Here is a 17,981-nt window from a genome sequence, read left to right on the forward strand (position 1 = left end):
AAGTGTAAATATACAGGTGTAGCTCATATCATTAGAGTACCATGAACAAGTTACAACTGTTTCTGTTATTTATTTCAAAAAGTGAAGCTTTCATATAGTCTCGATTCCTTTGACATAAAGTGAAATATTTGGGGCGTGGCATGGAGGCAATCAGCCTGTGGCATTGCTGAGGTGTTATGGAGGTCCAGGTTGCTTTGATAGCAGCAATTAGCTCATCTTTGTTGTTGGGTCTGGTATCTCTTTATCTTCCTTGACGGTGATCCAGAGCTTCTCTGTGTGCTTCAGGGCAGAAGTCTAGTGTAAAATTTCCACTCAGTGATTTGGGGTGCCATGTCATCTGCTGGTGTTTGTCTACTGTGTTGTTTCCAGTCCAGAGCCAACGCAGCAGTCTACCTGGAAATATAAAGGCTTTATGGACATGGCCCCTGCCCACAATACCAAAACTACCAGTAACTAGTTTGCCCCCTGCCCAATTGTGCTTGCGAACTCACCTGACCTGAACCCCAGTATGGGTATTGTCAGGAGTCAGATGAAAGACACCAGACCCAACGATACAGACGACCTGAAGGCCTCTATCAAAGCAACCTGGGCTTCCATAACAACTCGGCACGCCACAGGCTGCAGGCTGATAACATCTATGTGGCACCACATTAAAGCAATTGTTCGTTCAAAATGAGCCCGACCAAGTATTGAATGAACATACTTTTCATAAGGGTCGACATTTCTATGTTATTGGTCAGATGTCATATTCTAACATTTTGATATCCTGGATTTTTTTAATATTAAAAGCTGTAAAAAGAAAAACAAAAAGCTTACAAAGATTTCCCTTCATGTCTTATGAATCTACAATATAAAATGTTTCACTTATGAGGTAAATTACAGGAATAGAAAAACTTTCCACCATATAATTATGAGCTGCACCTGTCTGTATGTCTTCAGTGCCTTATATGTCACCATAAAGAATTCCAAAAATGACAAACATAAGAAACGTGGGTACATTCAAAATTTTATTCATGGTATAGTGAGTGTAGAAAGCATTTTTCTTATTCTTCAGCAAATGTTTCATTTAACTACACATAGAGGAAAAGTAGCTGAATCAATGAAAGAATTACACTTTTAACACTAGCATCAAAAGATACCCCGATTGAGCATAATTACAAATTTGAAAACATTCACCTGATTAAGAGCTTCAATTGTGTCTGTACCTGTGTTGATGTAAAGAGGTGATATGTGTTGTATTTCTATGGTATAAATGCAAAAATTATGCATGTCACATTCATGTTTACAGGAGGTGGCTTTTAAATGATTTTAAGGGATGTGTGTCTCTATGCTGGATGTTTTCTCACTGATGATGGTCATTCTTCACATCTTCATGAGGACAAGCGAATCTTCCAAGACAAGAAATGCAGGCAAAGAAAAAAAAATCCACCACGGGGACGAACAGAAACACTGTACATGTATACACAGAAAATGTAGAAAAATAGAAATGTGTATGAGATTTGGTGACGGAATGTGCATGTAGATGTGGCCTCTTAGAAGAATTTCTGTTGGCCCCGATAAGTGCTGCATTATACAACATTGCTGACACAGCCAGAAAGAGCACATAAACAAGACAAAGGGGGGAAAAAAGAGGTGAAGCTTGACAAGGAAAATGGGCCATTGAAGGTCAGATCTCCATCTGCTAAATATTTACAATCAGGAGAGACTGGAATGATACGTTCAGAAAACCTCTTCTCTATAGTTTCACTTATATTCTCATTCTAATAAAACACAAAATGCAGCGGTATAGCAACATCAGGGACTTGACAGCAATAATATTTGGTGATAATAATCAAGACTTCCAGAATGACAGAGTGCATAGAACGCAAACAGTAACGGAAATATCTTCCTTTCAGATACTATTTCACTTCATATATTACATAAAAGAGCATTTTGCCCATGCAGCTAACACAACAGTGAAGCGTGGAGATGAGCATAACAAGCCGAGAGTCAAAGTTAAAGCAATTCCGTGTGAACAAAGCAGACCAGATTCTGAATACTCTTTTTCTTCTTCATATCACAAGGTCACAAAGAAGTCACTAGAAATGTACAATCCTGCTAAAATAATCTAGTAGGAGGACCACTCCTGAGGACCTCAACATACAGTTCACTGTATCTGTCTTCAATATTGCCATGCACTACATATACTTACAGCTAATCTCTGTCTTTATATATTACACATAAAAAAAAATCAGACGACAAAACATTCAATGTTTTTCAACTTTACATATTTTGATCATGGATATTTTTTCTGCTTTTTTTTCCTTTTTTGAAAAACAAACCTGAAACAGGTGGGTTTGAATCATGCGTAGAGGCGCTCTGAGTGGCCTTCCTCCCACTGCCAGCTCTAAGAGCTCATCGAACACAGTACAGCTGTCATTGGAGAGCGGAGCAGCAGGATGACAGGAGCAGAAACAGCAAAATGGAACAAACAATTTGAGCGAAAAAAAGAGTGAAACCAGAACTTAAACGGGTTTATATGTTTTGCTTGTTAGTCTTTTTTTTTTCCTTCACTGCGAGCGCAGTACTGTGGTTACTTCATATACAGTGGGTACAGAAAGTATTCAGAATCATTTACATTTTTCACTTTGTTTCATTGCAGCCATTTGCTAAAATCAAAAAAGTTCATTTTATTTCTCATTAATGTACACTCAGCACCCCATCAGCACAGTGCATGTCAGAGAAAATGAGAATCATGAGGTCGAAGGAACTGCCCAAGGAGCTCAGAGACAGAATTGTGGCAAGGTACAGATCTGGCCAAGGTTACAAAAGATTACTGTGCGCTGTAAGGTCTTATATAGACAGGTGTGTGCCTTTCCTAATCAAGTCCAATCAGTTTAATTAAACACAGCTGGACTCCAATGAAGGAGCAGAACCATCTCAAGGAGGATCAGAAGAAATGGACAGCATGTGAGTTAAATATGAGTGTCACTGCAAAGGGTCTGAATACTTATGACCATGTGATATTTCAGTTTTTCTTTTTTAATAAGTTTGCAAAAATTTCTACATTTCTGTTTTTTTTCTGTGAAGATGGGGTGCTGAGTGCACATTAATGAGAAATGAAATGAACTTTTTTGATTTTAGCAAATGGCTGCAGTGAAACAAAGAGTGAAAAATGTAAAGGGGTCTGAATACTTTCCGTACCCACTGTAAATCTCAAGTGGGCTGTTTTCAAAACTGCCTACTACAAACTAACTGTCAAACAGCAGTGTGTATATGACTGCCAGTCGGTGGATATTTTGCAGTATGTCAGGCCGAGCCGAGCTGGTTTCCGGTCTTGGAATGATTATTTTCCATTTCGATTGTTGCTTTCGATTGTTGCTATCCATCATTTCGATCTCTGATCTAGCGCTTTGAATTGTGTCAAAACATTTGGGCCAAATCCGTACACACTACCGGTATAGTAGGCGGTTTAGAAAACAGCCAGGGTGTTCAGACGCTGATGTTTTGCGGTGATTGTGCAGGTGATACGGGGCACCCTTGTCAGACCAATTGCAGGTAAATTTAAGACCAACAGGATTTCTTTGTAAATTCAAGGGATCTGGGATTGGGAAGGTTGTGTTCCATTTCATTTTCCTTTGTCCCAAACCTCCATGACCCAAATCTTTTGCTTACTAAGGGACCAGGATGTAACAGACCTTACGAGTGTGAGTGGGGTTTGGATACATTGGAAAAAAAAATGTTGATAAGGAGTTCCTTAGTTCTGAATCTGCTCAAAGAATTTGTAGGTTGGGTTCTCGTAGCCGTTCTGCTGCATCTTGGCCAGATGGCGCTCCTCTGGTGTCACTGCTGCATCCACCTGCAAACCCAGATGAAGAAGATTAGATCCACAAATACTGTTAATAAATATAAATAAACAACATGTGGACGGGTGTTTTACCTCAATAACCCCGTGGTGAATAGACGTATACTGTTTCTTCCTCAGCATAACCAAGGTAATGACGATGACAGTTGCTATGACAACCCCTCCGACCATAAGTCCAATAATGGCTCCTTTATTGGACCCCACATCCTCAGCGAAGAACACCTGCCATTCAAACACAAAAATAAAACTTTTTGTCTGCACAGACCAATCAATGCCTTGTGAAAAAAAAAAAAAGTGTATTGTGTCTTCAGGGTTTTGATTTTAACTGTGTTCATACCAGTTTCTGATGGTAGACTTCATATCCAGTGCTTTGCCTCTCTTCAGTCTCCATCCGCACCTCAGGCATCTCCTCCGGCTTCAGGGCAGACACTGAAAACAAACGCAGCATTCACAAAGTCTGTAATAATAATCATAATTATATAATAATCAACAGTTGTTAGTGGATGAGCAGGATTTAAAATGATTTACATTTATATCATTATATAATATACATACATTCAACTTCAAAAGGATGATAAAGCAGTCAGCACATTAGGCAGAGCTCAAAAATATACAACACGGGCAAAAAAAACAAAAAAAGGAAAGTGACTTAAAGGATCTCATGCTAGGATAGATTAATGCAAACGTATTACTGATTAAACAGCTCAATGTGCATTGAGAATGTGGATAAGGGAACTTTAAGAGCGTATTGGCTTAGAGAGACTAATGTACATTGCTAAAGGCAAACGGAGAGGTTTTGTCCAGCTCTGGGAACCTTATGAACATTGAAGAAGTCAGGAGTATAGACTTCACCTGAACAGAAATTATAAAATGTTGTCATGTATAGCAGGAAGGTTTCAATTCATTTTAAGTCTGTTTCCCCCTGCTGGTCATTTAAGGATTTTTGCTCTTTATTTGTCACTGTATTTTCTGATTGGTCATTTTAAGTCATGTGACTCAGTTAAGAGGCTTCATTTATTCTGCATGTGGTCGGCCTGCAGCACAAGCCAGCTTTTTCTTTCCTTCCTGCCTGTGTGCCTTGGAAAGCATCCCTTGTAAGTTTATTCGCAAGAACAGATCTTTATATCTATACGTACAAACTATTTGATGCATTTTGTATAGTTTAAAGACAGATCATTTACAAGCCAAAAATGCTAACGTTTAAGATAGCATCCTTTAATTGGTGCTTCTTTTATTTTGTATTTTTCAGTTTTACAATGAAAGAAGCTTCAAGAATATGACGACAACAGTGAAGCATTTTGAATCTACTCCAGCCAAGCTATCTGTCAATTTGTGTACAGACACACACATCGAGGACAGAATAAATGTATTTTATTTATTTATATCTAAAAATGTGTGCAAGTTGAGTGTGGGCATGTGAGTTTGTGTAATTTGTCGATACATGTAATGGGTTTAAGGTCTGAAACTGTTTAACTGTTGCTGTATGTTTCCTTTGTGTTTAGAAAAAATGCCAATAAAAATATTGGAAAAGAAACTAGCTTAATGTTTTGTCAAATGTAGAGCTGTATTCTAACTCAGTCCTGTGTGAAGTCAAAGTGAAATGAACATAAACCCCAACTCACCAGGTCGTGTGGGGAGTCCTCTATCTGGAACTGGACGAGCATCTACAGGCTCAACTGCAGAACGAACAAATTCAAAACATGCATCATTATCTAGCAGCCCCTCAGTGCCTCACATTCAGTCTGAGGGAAACTACATTTACATTATTAAAACAAAGCTTCAGGAGGGAGGGACGGAGAGTCAAAGGACAGAGGTTGTCTGATTGACTCATTTTATGAACAAGTATCTTTGTCGATGATATGTGTGTTACCGTGGTTCTCTGTGTTGGGCTGGTTGAAGCTCTCAGGGTGGATGAAGCCCAGTCCGTCCAGACCCGGGTCCATAGGAGCGGAGCTGTAGGCCTGATCTGGCATCAGAGCGTCGTTACCATAACTCACCCTGCCGTCCACCTGCAAACACACAGAGCAGTATTAACCTGGACAATCAGCAGTGGGTTCATTTGAAATGAAAAATCCAATCCTGAAGATTATCCTCTAAAATGTGAAAATGTAAAACCACCAGCAGGACTTCAGCTTGGTGATTTATTCATGTGCCCAATAGAGAACAAACCATATGACGTATTTTTGTAGGCTAACCCTGAAGTATCATCTCCATGAGGTCTAATGAGAATCCTCCTCTGGGATGTTCTCATTGGGTTTTGGATCATTAATAAATAATCTCTGAGGTAAACACACGTTTCTGAAGCGTAGGCGTTTTGTTCAGCAGGATCATCTTCACAGATGAACGCCATTTTTATGATGTTTGAAGCGTTATGCGGCCGACAGAAGTAAAAAGCTAACGTTATGCTACAAGCTAACTACGCCACGGTGGGATGATTGTGACATCACTAGCGTTATGCTTCAGACGATCTCCGATAAACTAATCCACGTAGTTTAATAAATAGTTTACTAACATAATATTCACCTTAACCTAAAGATTAAAGCTACAGGAGACATCTCCGACTAGTGAGAGAGTTCCCGCCCTCTGTGTCCGGCGTGATGACCTTTAATGTCCCCGACAACCGCTGTAGTCACATTTAGCCGCTTGTTAGCAACCGCCTTTTTAAAGACGAGTAAAAACTTCAAACTTCACAAGTGGAGGTATTACCTAACGTAGTTTATGTGCTCTAACAAAACACCAACATCTCTTCAGCTTGTGTTAACCACAGACCTTATTTCAGGAGTCTAACCACAAACACATTCAAAATGCCCGTTGACTTTTAGACGTTAGACCCCATGGCGCTAACATGCTAACTTACTTCCTGGTTTTAGGACTCATTCCTGTGGCGCTCTATAGCCCAAAAATCCCACAGTCTAAACCTTCACCCAGTGTTTTCCTGGGAGATCTTTTCATGTTTCAGATGAATCAGTTTGATGACTTTCCTTCAATTTATCTGATTCAGCTGATCACACAGCTTTCTGTTGACTCAAGCGTCTTTCAAACAAACTGAAAATATCAAATGTAATCGATGCTTTTTAGGTTCTACCTGCTATGTTGTTACTGCGTTAAATCCACCAATTACCAATGCAGTATCTAAATGTCCTTCTGTGCAAGACCATGTTGAGTGTGACTTTGTCTCGATGAATGTGTGGCAGAGCAGATTCTATTTATACACTGAAGAGTGTGCAGTTCACACAGGACAAACTTCATGCATAATGTGAGTGGGTGCAAATCGACTCACCCTGCCATCGCTCTGCAAAGAGGAGACTTGCTGAGACAGCTCTGACTGAACTCTCTGCACTATGACAGCTAGGGGGAAAGAAGAAGGAGAGCTTTAGAGACAGAGAGAGACATATCATGATGATAGATGAGAGGAGGATAGGTGGGATGGAGATACACTTTTTAAAAAAGGCATGCAAGGTACGGTCCATACAGCGTCCTGATTACTGAAGACAAACTGACAGGAGGGTTTCTGTGTGTTGTCAGCACACCATGCATCAATGGATCCCTTGTTTTCACCCTAACTCAACACTACAATACGTTGTAGGGCAATTTAACAAAGTCTGGATGGTTCCACAGCTTGTGGAAAGTGGTCAAATGTCAACATGTCCCAATGTTAGAGCATCTCTCGTTTCACTGAGCAGCTCACTGAATCTTACTCTAAAATTCAGAAATGATAACAAGACGCATGTTCAATGTCTTTTTAAGTTAACTTTTTGGACATTCTGATGAAGGGAGCAGCACTTCTTTGAAAGGGCCATACTTGTGATCCCAGATCACCCACTTCACAGTGAGTTTGACCTTTGACCCTCAGGTCGTCGTTTTAGAGCTCCTGTCAGGAAGACTAAAAGACTCCAGGTCTCATTTTTAAAAAGAGCAAATAATATGTTAAACAACAATTAGCTATTTGTTGCTCTTTTTGCACATTTGCACACCTCCACTTTGCACTTTAATAACTTGAATTTCCATTCTGGTCCGGGCTCTTGTCTGATTATATTGCACTGTTTTTTATTTTGGTTTTATATTTTGCTGTGTTGTCTGATTTTCCAATTTGTTTTGGTTTATGTTTTATGGTGATGTTGTCTTTGTGTTTCTGGTCTTCTGTGTGCTCCTGTTGCAACGCACATTTCCCCTTGTGGGACAATAAAGAATCTGAATCTGAATCAATCAGATATTATATAAACCAAAGAGTCCATCATATTCAAGAAAACACTGACACAATTACAATATTTTCAGCGTGAATATCTTTTTTTAGCTGGGTCGGATTCTAACCCACTGTCTGCTTCTGAACATGGGGTGCACGTACTAACCACTAGGCCACTGGCGCCCATGAACATTTTTAAAAGGGTCAAATTAAAATTAAAACAGTATAGAATAATGATGCTGTAACGTTCATTAGCATGCTATACACATGAAAAGTCTTTCTACCCAACTGATTGTGCAGATGTTTAAGGTTCATACTTAATGAGGTCAACACTTACAGACTTGGTTTTGGATCTCATTGAACACACTTGGTACTTTGTAGAGCAGACCGAGCGACTGATTCATCCTCTCATCGATCACACGGAGGTGGGTCAAAACCTAAAGAAACAAGTTCCTGTTCAGTTCTGAAACAATCATCTTTGAAACATTCAAGTTGAAGCCACAGTTGGTAATAAAGGAATAACAAGCATTTTATCAGAACAAACGTTTGCTTTTCTTTAAAGTGTTTGGACGTTGTGTTTGGAGTTTAGTACCTGAGGTCGGATCTGCGCAGCTTTCTTTGGGTCGACGGTGCGGACGTGTTCGTAGTGTTTCAGCGTGTGCTGCCTGTCCTTCTGCTCTGCACGGGCGTACTTCTTTAGCAGAATCAACACCTGACGAGCCTGGTGGTGTCAGTGTTGTACGATGTTAGTGGAGTTATTGCCATTTGAAGAAAAATAAAATAATAATAATAATAATTTTTGATGTGACGTCTCCATTGACCCCATGACGTTCTATAACCGCTCTTCTTGTTAACAGATCAGAGGTGTGTGTGTAGACATGTGTCTGCTTCCTGTGTGTGTGTGTGTGTGTGTGTGTGTGTATACCTGTGGAGGGTTGGCCTGCAGGGCACTAAGGTAGTTTTCCAGAGCCAGGCGTCGGCGGCTGTTGAGCAGAGCCTCGACCCGCGCCATGTGGGTCTCCACCAGCTGCTGCCTCTCTCCTTCTGCCTCGCGCTCCAGAGCCTCCACCTTTTCTTGGAAATGCTGCAAATGGGGCACATTTTACAGATCAGACAATGAACAACGTTTCTTAATACTATAATATGATCCTGATTTGTGATGATCAAAGCTACACAGTGTATGGGCTGTAACCAGCAGATCACAAGCTGGCAAAAAAAAAAAGTCTGATGCTCTAAATGCCACTTGTTGTCCTTCATCTTCAGTATCAACAAACATCCTCTGCCTCCTGATCCAACATTGCTTATGGAGGAGTAGGTGACAGACTAATACCGCTCTACTGCTGCATTTCTTGCAAAAAAGTCTGTACCCCTCACTATGAAACAAATAAAATCACAGCTACATTTACACTGCTGAAGTTTGAAGGACCAGATTAGTATTCCTCTCCCACAACTTCCGATCATGACAAAGAGTGTATGACACCTACAAAAAAACGCAATGGAGGTCATGGTGGGTTTCCTACCTGGATCACAGCTTTCTTGTCAGCGCGAGAAAGGCTCTTGGCCTGCCTCTCAGCCTCTTCCCACTCCCTCATCACCTGCACATGACGGAGGAAAAGCAACCTTTACATCCGGAGGATTTTAGCTTGTGTCACAATTTTGTAACTTAAGAGAGTATAAACCTTGAGGTTATAGATCAGGTACTTAAAGGCTTTATATGTGATTTTTTGATCCAGCAGATGTCGCCCTTGAGCTCCAGCATGAAACCAAAACAACTGGCGCTGCATTGTTGTGTTAGCATGCTAATGCTAGCGATCTTTATTATGCTGGTATCTTCACACTGCATGTAAATTTACCTGAAATGAGCGTGATCTAGAAACACAGTTAAGCAGTGAGTACAGTATGTTATTCTTCTTTTCTCTAGTCCCTCAATTAAACAACTTTTATACACGAGGGGAGGAGTCAGCCGGCCGTCCAGGCGATGTAAACAAAGTGAAGATAGGACTCTGAAAACTCTGAAAACATCACAGACAGTGGGACTCGGGTGTTACACCCATTGTAGACAGTCATGACTCACAGAGTTATTTTCAGAGGATATACTTGATTTCTATTATAAACTTTATAGTATAAACTTTGAGGTTATAATTTAGGTACACACAAACTAACCTCGGACATCATTTCGCGGTGTTTGGCCTCCAGGCTTTCCTTGGCCTTTTGGAAGTTAGGATGTTCGTTGTCGTCCCCAGGAGCTTCGAGGTACTGATCCACGGCATTGGGAGGACTGGGGGCCATGGTGGGCACTGGAGAGGAACAAGAGAGAGGAGTCAAAATGCTTGGCAGGGAAGATGAGAGTATAATGTGAAGGGAAAGATTTAAACGTTTAGAGGATGCATAAGGAGAAAAAACACACTGATCCTAAAGGTATCTGAAACACAAAACATTGCAAAGAGACAGAAACAGATTTCAGTGTTTCAGCTCAAGACATAAAGACGACACATGTAAGAGGTTAGATACACACTAACACAAATAAGAGTGTTAAGACTAAACAGGTTATCAGGGGACAAAGGCTGATCAGTTTCCAAGCACAAATTGCTGTTTGTATGTCTTTATATATAATGTGGGAGCCTGGAGATAAGATGAACAATGCTGAGTCAGGATCAGGGTAGAAGCTGCACCATCGTGAATGTGATGCTTCACTGGATGGAAACTGCAAATCAACCCATCAACTTTTGAAAAAACACTCCCCTCACTGAAACCCTGAACTGATTAACCCTCATGCGTCACTATGAACATTTTTGTCCATTTGGTCAAATGTTTCCTCTTCATCTGGCCATCATTTTGTCTGTTAGTACATATGGAACACATTTTTTGTAAGAAAGTCTCTCTCTTGACAAATTTTGGAATGCACATTTTCATTTGTTCAATAGAACACTGAGAAACATGTTTACTACCCTCTGAATAATTATCAGGAATTTAACATTATTTCATTTTCTGACATTTAAAGGGTTAAATTCCTAAAAATGATTGAGTGTTTGGTAGTTTTGAGCAGGGCTGAAGATGTTTAAGAGATTTATGCAGAAAAAAGAAACAAATATCAATCTGTTCTATTTTTATATCAGTTTCTTGGGTAGTAAATTAAACTGATGCCTGAGGGTTAAGAAATAATGTTGAAGACATTGTTACAGACCCACAAACAGGCAGGTCAGACTACTACAGAGCAGACACAAGACCCTGCAACTGCAAGGCATGCAAACACGTGTATAGAAATGCATGCAGATGCAGACTGACATTCAAAAGTCAGCATTTATACCGCCTCATCCATATTCTATAAGAAAGTATCAGCTGGTGTTAATGGTTAGAAAATGACACGTTGAGTACTAAATGATGATTTGACGATAACTACAGGAGCATCATGGCTGCTTTCAGAGGATTTCTCTTTTCATGATCAGTTGAATTACTAACTGATGATGTAAAATGTCCTGTCTCAGGCTTTTCTAAGAACACTGCTTCTATAATTTACTTATTGTCAACAAGTTAAGGAAAAGATCAAAACCATTATCAAATGTATTCAGCAGCTTTTTAATATACCAAGCCTGATGTAAAGTATCACACCTTATCTGCTATACATGTTTGATTTTGAGTTGTTAAATGAGTTTTCTTTGGGTGGCTTGTGATAGATGGTTTGTCTTGAATTAAACACGATAAAGGTTGAGTTGAAGCCTTCATATTTTCACCGTCTTTCCTATCACACGATTTGATCTAACAGAGAAAATAACTACAGCATTTCCAACACAAGCCTAGAAGAGGAGCAGCTTGTCCGTGCACGGAGTGGTAAAGAGCCATTAGACACTCAAGAGAGACAGACAGAGAGGGATTACTGAGAGACAATCTGGAGCAGCCTGAGGACAGGAACCAGGCTGCTTTCTGTTAGCACCACAGACTCTAAGACAGCTCCAGTCCTGAGACTTACACGAGCTGCTGCACACGGCCATGCAGTACTCCTCCGACTCAAAGTTATTCCTGTTTCCCCCACAGCCCCCAAACAAGAAGGGAGCACAGCGGCCCTTCTGAGGTATGAAGTACCAACGCTCCAGCATGGCGTGACACGGGCCCGACACAGCGCGAGCCCAACACACGGCTGAGATATACACACACAGGCAAAATCAAAAAATCAAACAGAAATGAATGTAAAAATGCAAAAAAAGATAAAAGCAAAAACAACAAGACAAAACATGATGAATACAACCAATTAAAAAAGTGTGTCTTTTTCATACCTCTTACAACTTCCTCAACTGACTCCGTAGTGGTGGTGGTAGTGGTTGTCATGGCGATGTTAGCGCTGCGCTCATCACTATCACGCTCGTCGATCACATCGTCATCATCGTCTTCCTCCTCCTCCTCCTCCTCTTCTTCATCACCATCTCCGTTCTCATCCCTTTCAAAAGCTTCTGCCTCTTCGTCCTCATCTTCATCGTCTTCAGCGGTGGCGGGCTCAGTGTCTGCTGAGCGAGTCATGCTGCGGGAGAAAGCGGTCGGTTTTAGTCCGTGTATCAACAAGTGAGCGTGTCCTGCCTCGCTGGATGATAAACAAGAGAAAGTGACGATACCTGTTGTCAGAGTATTCGGTCTCGGCTCCGCCCCACCAGACGTCTGACTCCTCCCCTTCGAGCTCGACGCTGTCTACCTCTCGCTCCGACTCCGCGGGACAGCAGACGAACTCCACCCCCCGGAAGCGATCGATGCCACACGGCAACAGCATCCCGTAGTCATGGAGATTCATGGAGCGGTCTCCGCAGGACTAATTTCAAAGACAGACACAGTGACTTTTATTCTCACACAGTTTCTTGGGTGAATTTTAAAAAAAAATAAAGTTTTGTTTTCTAAAATGCAACCGCACAGAATTCAATCATTTCCTGAAGTTAGGCTTGTGCGGATATTAAAGCAAACCTTGGTGACTAGAGATAAGAGATTTTTTTTTCTCATAGTCCTCTGCACAGCTCCTACATTTCACCTTTTGTACATTTTGTGTTTTTTTAAATATATTTTACATTTTTGAATTCTATTTTATATATTGTAATAGCTTCTTATTCTGTATTATTTAAGTTGTTGTTAGTTCTGCTTTATTTCCTTGTTAATTGTTTCGCACCAATACACCAAGTCACATTCCTTTATGTGTAAATGTACTTGGCAATAAACCCAGATTCTGAATGAGCAATCAGGACAAACATGCATCAGAAATAAGTGGCAGAGAAGTTTGATAGCAGAGTGGGGGGGGGGGGGGGGGGATAAAATGAGGAAGTGCTGAAATCTCCACCTGAACACCAGATAAAGAAGGAAAGGAGAACGTGATTGTATGTCCTCACCTCTTTTGCAACAGTGTGCCAGTGCAGGTGGCTCTCACACTGGTCCATACGCTCCTGGTGCAAGAACTTACACTTGTCAGGAACGAGCAGGGCATCACTCACAAACTCTCCAACTGAAGGGGGGGGGGGGGGGAGAGACACATTTGTTCATTACAAACACACTCAGATATACAGCACACACAAACATGCTCAGTAACAAAGAAGTGTGTCACTCAAAGTGCTCACCCAGACAGCGGTATGGTACGACAATGTGTGTGTGACTGTGGCATAGCTTGCGGCCTTTCTTGCACCAGTTCTGGATGCTGACAGGCTGATTGGCCTCCACAACATTTGTGATTTGCAACTCCGGGTAGACCTGGACAAAAGAGAGAGATTTTAAACTGCATTATCTCTCTATCCCAGTCTTTTTTCTCAGTGTGTGCAATGCTGTCTCCGTCTTGTTTGTAATACCTCTTGGCAGTACTGCAGGATGCCCTCCTTGGTGCCGATGCAGCTCTTGGTTCCAGAGGAGTCCGACTCCCATTTGCCACTCTGCACGTTGATGTGCATGTTGAGCTTCCCGCAAAACATGGCCACCTGGGGCTCAGTCAGTAAACCCACAGAGTCATCAGCAGGAACCTGAACAGAGAAAGAGAATAGAGAGGACAACAACGATGAAGAGTGATTTCAATAAGCTGGCTTGAGTATAGCTGATCCATAAACAGATCAGGATATTTTATATGGAGCTTTATGTGTGGTCCTTTGAGTTTAACCTACTTGCTCCACAAGCATCTGTCTCTCTTTGTACCGTGCTGGGATTAGTAAATCATTCAAATAAAGGAATCCTTACATTTCAGGATTTTAAAGCACATTTAAGTCATTGCAATAAAAAAAAGATAATATAACTGGTCTTAACCTTAGTAAGGCAGGATACTCCGTTTCATCCCTTGAGACCATAAGCCAGTGTGCTAAGCATTGCAGCCACATGGCAGAACATGTGCCTTTTTGCATCCCTGGCTTATGAGGTTTAATTCATTTCCTTTATCAGAGATAGTGCAACGAGAGTGTGAGGAAGAAATATAGTCTGAAACAGCAGAGAAGAGAAAAACTTCTCCCACAGGCAACCAAAATCAAAATGTGAGGGATTATGAGTCGCAAACAACCCAGTGTTTCCCCTACCGTTATATTAGGGGGGCAGCCCGCGCCACTTGAAGGTCGAGTTTTTTTAAAAGATTTTTTGTGCTTTTATTGTAGGGATAGGATAGTGGATAGAGTCGGAATATAAAGTAAGTAGACTCAGGGAAAGAAGTCATTTAAGGATACCTTTCCGATAGAAAAGGACAGCTGACATTAAGTAACCCGTGAACACCCCCCCCCTCCCCAATGCTGTAAACCTAGGGGAAACACTGAAACCCTTTTGTTTTACTTCAAGTTAACTGCTTTTGGCTTATGTACACTACAATATCACATAGCTGCACAACACGTTCTGTTTTCTTTCCTTTGTATTTTGGAAACAATAGGTGGAAGTCTTGGTATTTTTCACCTCTAGGGCCAACTAGAGCCCTAGAGCGACACTATCTTTCTGGCAAACACTGGAAAAGACAGATGCTGCCAGCTTCCTACTAAACCATCTGCTTTCAATCTTCAAAATGACCAAATTTGACTAAATGCAATGTTTGACTTTTAAAAATATATTAGCAAATGGTGAGTTAAGACAGGATTTTCTTGTTGTTCTTTTCTGCAGAATATACTGCTTTTCAACCTTAGCGGGCCATTGCATAATATTAACCATGATTTATGGATTTTATATGAAATTCCCTTATTTTTTTAACTTCAGTGCCTTGCATAACATGGCAGATCCATCTGGTGCATCCTGTTTGAACCACAGCCGCAAAGTAGGACAAATACAAACTGCAGCACTAAGAAGTTTCAACCAACTCAATGAGTGTTCTGGTGTCACAGGCAAAGACATTTTTAAAAAAGTAAACAGTGTTGTTGTTACATAATAACAATTTATGTGCAGATGTTAGACCAACACATCACTATTCTACAATTCTACAATTCACTGAGCAGACTCTTTTATCCAAAGCGACGTACATCAGAGAGTAAGAACAACACAAGCAAGGATCTAGAAAAAAGGGAACAATGTGAGTAAGAGCAAACGATCAGCTTTGAGTCTGATTGGACACACAGGTGCTGACAGGAAGTGACCAGAGGCAAAGCACAACATTGAGGGCAGTTCTTGAGAGCTCTAATCAGTATAGAAACCATCTTATAAGTCGTCGTTATCAAACAAAAACCATCGTCATTACCATCATCATCATCAATAATATGGAGACCATCATCATTAAGTTAGTAGGTATTCATGAAAGAGCTGGGTCTTTAGCTTTTTCTTAAAGGTGCAGAGGGACTCTGCAGATCACATGGAGTTTGGAAGTTCATTCCACCACCGGGGGGCGACAGAGGAGAAGAGTAGTCAGCGTCTGAGGACTCTGTTGTGAAGGTTGGATCAGACGCCTTTCATTGGCAGAGCGTAGAGAGAGGAAGGGAGTGTAGACCTGTGTCCTTCAACTCACGTTTCCTTTGAGCACATTTTAGCCACAAGACATATCAAGCCAAGTTCTACCAGTAAGTGGCTCCTGAGCTCATTAGTCTGGGATTACACCGAGTTAACCAGTCTGACCTCGTCCTGCATCAAAGAGAAATCGAGGAAACACTTGTGTGTGTGACTGTAAGGTAGTCTGGCAGAAGGCTGGTGCAAAACTTATCAGATCTAAGTACTGCTGCAGGGACTAAGTGACTTAATAACATTTACGCAAATTGAATACACTGCAGCACAATGGCTGGATTTGACTGGATGACGGGGTTGGCTGGAAGACAATGTAGTTAAGTAAAGTTATTGAACGCCTGACTGAATAATGTGTCCTGCGTAATGCCTCTGTGGAGACATTTTTCACTGCAGCATGAAGGGGTGTTGTTGGGTGGAAAAGCTACAGTGGCTGTGATATTATATTGAGCCTGAACGTTAGAAAGCACTGCAATTAGAAAAACAAATCAATCCCTTTAATACAATTGTATATTTTTTAAATCAAGCTCATCCCGTTTCCCCGACAGCTCCTAAGCTGTGAGCTTCTCTCTGATCCTGCACATCAGCAGTGCAGGCTGTGGGCGCCATCTTGCTTGTGTCAAACTATAAAGGCTGCATCCTTTTTTTTTTTTTTTTTCCATTCTCCTCAGCAACACACACACACACACACACACACACACACACACACACACACACACACACACACACACACACACACACACACACACACACGACGCAGCTGCCCAGAAACAGTGAACATTTGCATTGCTAAACAATCATTGTTTAGTGTGTTATTGTGTAAGTACTGCATTAAAAATCCTCCCTGGGCTAAAACCAAAACAAGTCCAACACTGTGGTCCAACTTGGCAACACCAAAGCTGTCAATCACTGACATCTAACGGTAGGCCTCGGTAGCATTTTGGTTTGATAATTCTGCGTAGTAAATCTCTGGACACTACAGAACTGACAAATATATGGACTAAAACGAGATTTTTGGTTTTAAAGAATGATGGAAAAAATAATTTAGTTCATTACAACAAAACAGAGGGCCCCTGTAACTGTGAGCTCGGTAAATGCGTGTTTTTTTGGGGTAGCTGCTTTGGTTGTTACTGTCAAACAGTGGAGCGTTATATTTGTCATATTCAGATTCAGACGCGAATATGAGAACATTGAACACAACACAGAGAACATTCTAACCGTTATTCAGATGACGTCATGATTAAATTGCCGCGGTTGGCGCCGTGGTCCTGCGCTCGTGATTTGTGTCGCCGTGTTGTAAGCTAAAGGCCCACACAGAAAAGCGGAGCCTGGGAAAACTCTCCTCTCCTACAGATTTTTTCTCCGCTTGAACTCACCTCGGATGAAAGCGTCAAGGTCGCCACCAGTAACAGCAGAAACGCCGTGTGCTCTCCCATGCCGTCCTCCTGGTATCCAGCACCCCCGTGTTTTTGTTTGCTTTTTATTCCCGTTTGAAAAAACGATGTAAACTCAGCTGGTAATACGTCGAAAACACAACGAGCCCGATCCCCGGTGATCCCTCCCTGTTTAGCTCCCAACTGACGGGCGGCGTTAAGGCTGGAGGAGGAGGAGGGAGGTGTTTGGATTGAATGCGGGGTGTATGGCAAGCCCTTTGAAGAATTAATCTATGGCAAGCCCTTTTAACATTTAAGTATTAGCGGTAATAGCAATTGTAGATATCAATAATTGCTTTTTGACATGTTAGAAATCCAAGCCGACATATCCACAATGTAAATTTTCACTAGTAACAATTCTAATCAAAGATACCTACAATTCATTTTTCACTAATGGAAATGTAAGAATGTAATTACAGATATCTTGAATTAACATTTCAACATGTCAAAATTTAATTTTGACATGTTGAAATGTAATTTCCACTTGTGAAAACTAAATTGCTACATTTCAACATGTCAAAATTAAATGTTGAAATGTTAATTCAAGATATCTGTAATTACATTCTTACATGTAATAATTCTAGGTCAAGATATCAATAATGTAATTTCGACTAGT

The 17,981-nt window shown here is 41.0% G+C and overlaps 1 protein-coding gene across 2 annotated transcripts; it reads right to left on the minus strand.

The window, feature by feature from the left end:
- Positions 1-994: 994 nt before the first annotated feature.
- On the minus strand, positions 995-17,522 carry appb (amyloid beta (A4) precursor protein b). 2 transcript variants are annotated; one of them, XM_020648755.3, is made up of 18 exons: positions 17,309-17,522; positions 13,838-14,005; positions 13,613-13,742; positions 13,388-13,500; positions 12,632-12,822; positions 12,299-12,540; positions 11,995-12,162; positions 10,191-10,324; positions 9,548-9,622; positions 8,953-9,111; positions 8,620-8,748; positions 8,365-8,464; positions 7,125-7,192; positions 5,715-5,853; positions 5,467-5,520; positions 4,182-4,273; positions 3,920-4,066; positions 995-3,838 (listed from the first exon to the last, which is right to left on the minus strand). In XM_020648755.3, the coding sequence occupies exons 1-18, from the start codon at positions 17,366-17,368 to the stop codon at positions 3,737-3,739; spliced, it is 2,271 nt and encodes a 756-aa protein (XP_020504411.1). In that variant the 5' UTR covers positions 17,369-17,522; the 3' UTR covers positions 995-3,736. The 2 variants fall into 2 exon arrangements, with proteins under 2 accessions (XP_020504411.1, XP_020504412.1); XM_020648756.3 differs by lacking the exon at positions 11,995-12,162 and having other exon boundaries at positions 17,309-17,520.
- Between the last annotated feature and the right edge of the window lie 459 nt (positions 17,523-17,981).

Source organism: Labrus bergylta, chromosome 13, assembly GCF_963930695.1.
Source record: "Labrus bergylta chromosome 13, fLabBer1.1, whole genome shotgun sequence".
In the NCBI taxonomy this organism is placed as follows: domain Eukaryota; kingdom Metazoa; phylum Chordata; class Actinopteri; order Labriformes; family Labridae; genus Labrus; species Labrus bergylta.